The sequence below is a fragment of the Microplitis demolitor genome, chromosome 1 (genome assembly GCF_026212275.2).
Source record: "Microplitis demolitor isolate Queensland-Clemson2020A chromosome 1, iyMicDemo2.1a, whole genome shotgun sequence".
Classification (NCBI taxonomy): Eukaryota; Metazoa; Arthropoda; class Insecta; order Hymenoptera; family Braconidae; genus Microplitis; species Microplitis demolitor.
The window spans coordinates 21,696,112-21,704,400 of NC_068545.1; the positions used below are offsets into that span (position 1 = coordinate 21,696,112).

Sequence of the window (8,289 nt, forward strand, 5' to 3'; positions counted from 1 at the left end):
GGTGAGTGCGCCTGTACTGGGAATGTTCAATATATATACATATATATGTGCCACGTTTACATCGTATAGAATTATAGGTAAATTTACTATGAACAAATCGTTAATAATATTTGTCTAGGTAGTGTCTACGATATTTTTCTATTATTTAAACTGATAAGTATCAGTACCTATTACTCCATATCTAACACTTTTTTAATTACGTAAAAATAAACAATTAATATAAATTTTATAAATTAAAATTCCAGTGCGTTGTATATTTGAATTTTTAATAAAGTTTATGTTAGAAGTCATTAATTATACATTTCTAAATAAATAAATTAATTATTTAATAATTATCTTATAAACATATATATTTAATCGTAATAGTATTATATACATTTTATACGCACGCGCACTCACACATCCTGATAATTTATTTCATTAAAAATAATTTTACACTGTAAAAAATCGGGAGTGAATGCGGATTTTATTTACATCCGAATTCATTCCGTCACTCAGAGTTCCGGAGTAAAAAAAAACGCTTCACATACGGAGTAAATAGGAAGTTTTTTTTCCGACAAAGTGATTTTAGAGTAATCTGGATTTTATTTAAATCTGCAATCACTTTGATTAGCTTTAATATTAAAATAAACTTCCCTTTGAAGTGAATTTTACCCCGAGGTAATTAAATAAAAAGTCATCTGCTCCGAAAATTTTGTACAGTGTAATATATATTAATTATATAATTATTGAAAAAATATATTTTTATTATTGATTAATTAATTTACGGTTTGATGTGTTATCGCATTTGATTCAGATGTGTCATGATATCGACAATTTTCAACGGTTAATATTTTAGGTTCATTGGCTATTATTGTTTTACTTTCATCGGGACAAACAGTTATTCTGTAAAAAAAAAAAAAAAAAAATTTATATTTATTATTATTATAAAAACAATTAATAAATTAATTATTAATTTAAAACTTACCCTTTCCCGGCTTCTAAACTATCAATTTGTAGAGAGTCAATGTAAGCTTTTGGCTTGTGAAGTAAACGCCAAGTTAAGGGATTAAAAACAGAAGTTTGATATTCCCATGTTATTTCAACTGCTTGTGGAGTTCCGACAATTTCACCAGGTAGTACAACAGTGTGACTACTTCCGGGCTCGTAGTACTTTGATGCCTCGCTAAGTTCAATTCTTTCAGATATTTTTAAATCACTGGCGTGTTCATTATCGTGGTCATAATTGTTATTGCTGTCATTATTAGCCGCTCCAATTACTCTTATAACAAATGTACCAACTTCACCGCCATGATCTACACTCTCTGCAGTCTGGGATATGTTTATCGTAACTCTGTAATGTCCCCCTAAAAAATATCCATTCATATTTATATAATAATATATTTATTCATTAAAAAAAAAAATTACTATTATTTGACAGCCATTTTAATTTTAAACCAATCAAAAAATGAGAATCTTTTTAAATTATTTATCTTACGAAAAAAAAACTAAAGTTGTCATAAAAAATCTGAATTTTTATTATAATTAAAATAATATAAATTTATTAATTGCGAATATTATCTTTCAAAAAGTAAAAATTTTTAAACAGAACAAAACTTATAAGAAAATAAAAAGATTTTCTTTCAGAAAGAAAAAAAATTTTTTGAATATTATTTTTAAAAAATCCACGATGAATTCGTACTCATATTTTCTAGCATTGACAGATGAATTTATGAAAGTAAGAAAAATATATAATTCCAGTTTTTATAATTTTTGAAATTTAAAAAAATTTTGACTGACTTAAGAAATTATTTTATTAATTTAAAAATTATTCAAGACTTTCATATTTTCAAATTTATAAAAGTCAGTAATAGATAAAAACAAACAAAAAAAGAAAAACTAACTGCAAAAAGGTTTTTCAGCAGCAGTCATCAAATATACAGATGCATGATAATTTCCCGGCTGCGCATCAAATCCAAATCTAGGACAGTACTGATTGATACAGTCAAAACACTTTCCCTCTTGAAAGTTTTTCCATGACGAACAAGGAACCGCGATAAACGGACAATTTGTGTTAATACTCTCTATAAAATAGTCGTAGCTACGAATATGATTGCAACCAAGAAATCTTTTTATTCCACGAAAAAAACTTCCGCGTTCAAGTGTTATTGAATTAAGCACGCCATTATTGCATCCCGGTTGATTACGTCCACCGTTGGGATAAAAATCAATGTGACCAACTGGCTGAGTAATTCCCAGTCCTCCAGTGACAAATGGACTCGAGTCTGTGTGGATAGCTGTCACGAATTCAGCATCTGTTGGATCTAATCGCACCATTGGCGAGGTATTGCTGAAGTGAGGCTCTGCTGGATCTAAGCCTACGTTTTAGCAAACATACAATTATTACAAATATTTAAATGACATAAAAAAGGAAAAAAAAATTATTATTTGAATTATAATTATAGTAATGATTGTGGTATACCGGTAATTCGTCCAAGTTTGTAACCGTACTGTGTACGTAAATAATAACCGATGTAACCACATGTATGAGCTCCAAGACTGTGACCAATTGCATGAATGCGATGTTCAGGTACACCAGCTTCTTGTATCAATTGCATTGCCAACCTTGCTGTCATTGCACCAACAAGTCTTGTATTCGCAACTGCCTGTGGATATGGAGGGCCTGCTCCCACAATCCAATTAACCACAACTACATTGCAGTCTTCACGTATTAATAATTCACGTTTGGTTCTCTACGCAAGCGTAATGAGTATTAAATTATCGTTTCATAATGAGAATACGTACAAGTATGAATAAATAAGTTTTTAAATAAACTTACCAAAATCCATGTCTTATCCCCATTATCGAGGTACCCATGGACGATAAAATAAAGGGTCGTGTGATTTTTTAATGGCGATTGCCGAATAATATCTAAACGATCTATTATTAGTTCATAGGGATCATCAGATTGCTCACGAGTATAGAGCATATAGTGGGGATCGACGCTTTCTGGACGACCTGGAAATGTTGATACTGGCCGGTTTTCACCTGACCAGGGTGCTCCGATATAAAAACAACCGTATGGTTGATAACATCGCCACATATACCAATCTAAAATAACAAAAATTTTGTCAAGTTAAAAAAGGGTGAATAAATACTCGTTAATTTTGGTAAAAGCAAAAAGCAATATTTTGTTTTGTAGAAATTTGAAAGCGAAAATATTTTTGTTTCATCATTATGAAATATATTGTTTTCATTACATAATTTATCGTAAAAGTAAAATTTGTATACTGAATATTTTTATTTATTCGTGTTTATTACAATAGGAAGTAAATATTCTATCTTAAAATGAATCAGTGAAAAGTTCTGCAAATTAGTGAATATAATTTTGTTATATATACTAATGAAATTTTATTTTTGATAATACTCTGATTTATTTCTTTGTAATCAGAATTATTGTTATAAAATAAAATTCATACTCATATATAATTAATATTTATTAATATGCAGTAGTATTTTGGAAAAAATTATAATATGTGTTTTTATTTCTGGCGAATAAATTTGTCTCTCAATGTGCAAAACAGTTCCAAGTATATCACTGATTGGAGGGCTTTTCACTGATTTATTTTAAGAGAGTTGAGTGATTAATGTTTTGTAATTTTTTAAAATCAAAATTCAATTTTGTCCATCTATATGGATGTAGGAAGGGGGGGGGGAATATGCTCACAGAAATTATTTAAAGAACTTCGCATACTGGAGCCCAAATATTCTAAAAATGCTTATTTTGCTTTCATTATTATTTTTAACTTCCCGCTGAGAAAATTAAAAATTTTCAAAAATTCGGGAAGTTATTGGTTTCGGTCCGATTTTCGAAAACCGAATTTCTATCAGATCTTGACGGTTTGAGGTTCTAGGACACTATTCTGACTAATTTCTAGATGATGTCCGTATGTATGTGTTACCATTCTTTCATATTTTAATTTTCAATTCAAATCAATTTTATATATATTTTTTTTTCCCAATTTTTAAATTAAACTGATGAATTATGAAAATAATTTTAAATTTTGTTGATATTTAAATTTTCCTTAAACAAAAAATTTTTGCCGCCTTTATTTGTCACGTTCAAACGTCACCGTGAGAATAATAAATTTCTACTACGAAAAAATCATAATCTATTACTTTCTCAAATTTTAATTGAAAAATAAATGATATCATTTGTTTACCAAATTGCATAGAACAATTTTTTCAACAATTTCATTTTGTTCCGCCTTTCATTATAATTTAATAACCAACCATTAATAAATAAATAAATAAATACAAAACAATATAAATTTCCAAATTGTTATTTAAATAATCTCTCTCATCGTCAGGGTCACCTGGTTATCACATCACCGCAATGACCTACGTATTCTTATTCTTCGATAAAGAATATATATACTAATACAATATATAATATGTTGTGTACGAAGTCGAATGTGCTGGTCAAAACATTGTTCGCGTGTGAATGTGCAACCATTATGTCAACGATAATTATGTCCACAAGATTTTATAAGATAATCCTCATATTTATTTACTTATTATTAATAACTGTCCTTATAGATTCATTATTTTAATTTACTGATAAAAAAAAAATATGAATAAAAGTCAGATGTAAATAAATCGTTCATAATTTTTTCTTCATGCCATCTTGACAAATATGCATACACATAAAAAAACGCACACACACTTACCATCTTCCAAATTAAATTTATTTTCTTCTTCCTCAGGCGACAAAGTTGTAGTTGAATAATTATTTTTCAAATCACTGTTGTCATTACCAACGACATTTATTTTACTGATATTTTGTGTATTTGTTTCATTTGGCAAAGACGCCATCATATTTGCTGTATACGTCAGCAATACGAGTGTTTCGTTGAGAAACATTTTACAAACAATTATTTTTGTATTCAAAAAATTACAAAAAAAAAATATTCTGTTAAATTCTTTTATTTCATAACTGTTTTAAATCCTTGTCACTTATTTAAATTTTAATTTTTACTCAATTTTTCAACGACAAAATATATTTATTAAGTTTAAAAGATTGAAAGTAAAAAATAAATAATAATAATAAATATAGTCAGATAATTAAAAAAAAATTGAATTGTAATAAAGTTAGAAATTTATATTCTTAGATATTTTTATTTATTTTAATTATACTTCACTACTATTAACTCGGGGATTCTCTGTGTCACTGATTATTCATCATTCCAGCGTTTAAGATACATACACATTAGGAGAAAAAAAGATTATTGACGCAACACCATCGCTGAGTTGATGCGATAATAGTCTATAAAAGCTGTGGTATAACTCGGTAATTTAACTAAAAATATTTATTACTTATAATATCTATCTATAAATATATATAGATATTTAAATTATGCATCAAGAGAAATTTAAACTCATAAATAATAAGATAATTTTTTATACCAATATTTGTATAGCAAAAATTTTAAATAAATCCCCGCTCAATATTTTTGCTAAAGTAATAAATTATATATATGTACATATATATTACTGAGAAATAAATTCTCCGCTAACTTTGTATATATATGTAGCAATACTTATACAATATTTATTTATATTTATAGACAAAGTTCAAAAACATTTATTATTATTATTATTATTATTATTATTATTATTATTATTATTATTATTATTAATATATATTTATTGGAATGTTCACACTTTCATTACATCAATAAATAAATTATTTGAGTGTATTACAAAAATGATTTTTTAAATAGTGCGCGCGCGCGTTTGCCGATTAAAATTATTATGTCTTTCTTGGGCGTGTATCACGCATAATGAGTATTATAAGATGAAGGAGAAGAAGATAACTGTCTGCGAAAGATAAAAATAATAATAACTATACTATATATATTCTAGTGATTTTTTTTAACACAAGTATTAACTTATCCGTTATTTATGATAATGTGTTCGATTGTCGGCAAAATAAAATCAAAAACTTGAATATATTTAAATAAAATTTATGTAAGTATTTGTATATACTATTTAATTAAATAATCTATAAAAATATCTTATCAACAAAAATTATAAAAATTTATTTTTACATATTTTTTAGATCTAAATTTTACTTCTTATATATTAATATTAAAAAATAAAACGATATAATTTATAACAAATTTTATTTCTTACAAAAAATAAGACATCATATTTCCACACATAGTCATCCCCTATGAGCGTCGGTTAGGATACACAAAATCTCCTTACATCTTCTACATCCTTGATACTTGTTATGTCATTGTATTTTGTTTCGTAATACCATACGGCAATAGATGTAATATTTTTTGTAAAAACACATACCATGTGTAGTGTATTTCTCATGTATAAATACAAATTTCAGTACTTTCACTACCTTATACATAAATGTACACTACATGTCACACATATAGAACGGGATATTTTCCTGTAGTTATCAACCTTGAAACATATACCATACAAACACTCGCGTATACTGCGTTATTACTCAGGGGTTGAGTGTGAATTCTCGCTATATCTTTACTACCTCATTCGCCTTTGTGTCCAGCTACGACTGGGCCTTCTGCAAGACCCTGCAAACACTACATCCTTCTCCTGTGCATCCATGATTCCCTGTTACAGCGCCCTATCAAATCCCCATTCATTTATATGTAATTCAACGCCGTTTGTTTTACTATTTTTGACCATTAAAATTAACTTTCAGCTTGTTTTTAAACCCTAAAAAAAAAATACATCAAGTAAATCAACAGTTGAAAAATTTAAAACAAAATTTTAAAATTTTTTATCCATAACTTACATGACAGATGATTCATAATTTTTTAAATGAATAAATAAATAAATAAAACGATTTTATTTATTTTATTTAAATATGTTTGAAAAATATTTATATTAATGCACTATCATATGGTGTAAGCTGTTAAATCTCCAAGGATACACATGGGGGAGGTCCCTAAAATACTGTAGTCTATGTTTTCCTGTTAGCAATGCCCTTTTGATCAAGTCCCTGCAGCGTATGTGCACCATCAAATAAGTGTGCGTCACGCATTGAGTTATGTGTACTCTAGGCACTTAATTTAACGCTTTACAAGATGCGTGCTTTTATATAAATAATTTTTTTGTGCGGATAAAAAACGATGCATAACACTATCTAGATAAGAAATTTTAATATATATATATATATATATATATATATATATATATATATATATATATATATATATATATATATATATATATATATATATATATATATTTATTTTTATATAAATATTTTGCTAAAGTGATGGCGATTTATACATATATAAGTGCATGAGAAAGTTTTACGTTGCAGTGTTATATTTCCTGAAATATATATTTTGTAACTTTTTATATAAATTAATATTTTTTTTTAATGGCATAAATAGCAAAAGTTTGTTTTTAAAGGAGTAAATAATAATGTAATGGACAATATGATATGTAATAATGCTAAAAAGTTATGCAAAAAAATTTCTTTTTTTTTTCGTCCGATGTATGGCAAATATTTTTTGTCTTAATAATCCAGAAATAAATCTTCATGTATTCCTGTTAGACTTTCTCTCTCAACAAAATTTATACTTTTACTTTAGTTGTATACCATTCACCTATACGTATATCCCAGCATACAACTTTCTGTACGAGGTGTAACATTATTGCCCTTTTAATCTGTTTTTATACTACACCGTATGAGTACTATTAAATTCTACTAAACGATTATACTGATGATTACTATACTCTTCATTTCACTAGACTTCACTCGACTTCACTTAAGTGTTAAGAATGTATAGAAGAAAGTTTTTTTTTTCAATGTATTATACAATTGAAATAAAATTTCATTCAATTAATAAAAATACTTTTTTTTTTTTTATATAATTCTTATAATTTTTAGGAATTTTTTTCTTTTCGTTCTATCCTTAATCATTTTTTGATTACGATCAATGGAATTCTACTAAAAAAAATTTTTTTTTAATAATTTACTTAAATTGCTGTTTGAATAACAAAAATAATTTTGTAAAATTTAAATCTTTTCCTGTTATAAAATTTAAAATCTAAAAAATCACCGAGATTTAAAATTAACGCGCTGAGCCAAAAAACTGATTCTCTGTTAACTTTTTTGAGTTTCTTCTGTTTTTCGCAATTGAAGAGAATCAAAGGAGAAGTTTATGAGATACGTCTTCATTTAACTTCATGTAATTTTGATTGTCTTTGGGTTTTCTGCTGATGATATTTCCCGTTTTACAAGTCAAGAATACCAAA

At 26.7% G+C, this 8,289-nt stretch overlaps 1 protein-coding gene across 1 annotated transcript; it reads right to left on the minus strand.

Moving 5' to 3' along the window:
* Positions 1-338: 338 nt before the first annotated feature.
* Positions 339-5,320, minus strand: LOC103576437 (pancreatic triacylglycerol lipase). Its single transcript, XM_008556650.2, has 6 exons — positions 4,710-5,320; positions 2,819-3,090; positions 2,462-2,732; positions 1,884-2,357; positions 968-1,346; positions 339-885 (listed from the first exon to the last, which is right to left on the minus strand). Exons 1-6 carry the CDS (start codon positions 4,900-4,902, stop codon positions 759-761), a joined length of 1,716 nt encoding a protein of 571 aa, XP_008554872.1. The 5' UTR covers positions 4,903-5,320; the 3' UTR covers positions 339-758.
* Positions 5,321-8,289: the final 2,969 nt, after the last annotated feature.

Bases quoted from the DNA above. Each gene is read 5' to 3' on its own strand.
- LOC103576437 (XM_008556650.2), bottom strand. From the start codon at position 4,902: ATGTTTCTCAACGAAACACTCGTATTGCTGACGTATACAGCAAATATG. The intron at 2,733-2,818 runs GTAAGTTTATTT...ACGCTTGCGTAG, and splicing joins GGGATAAGACATGGATTTTG to AGAACCAAACGTGAATTATT. The intron at 886-967 runs GTAAGTTTTAAA...TTTTTTTTACAG, and splicing joins AGTTTAGAAGCCGGGAAAGG to AATAACTGTTTGTCCCGATG.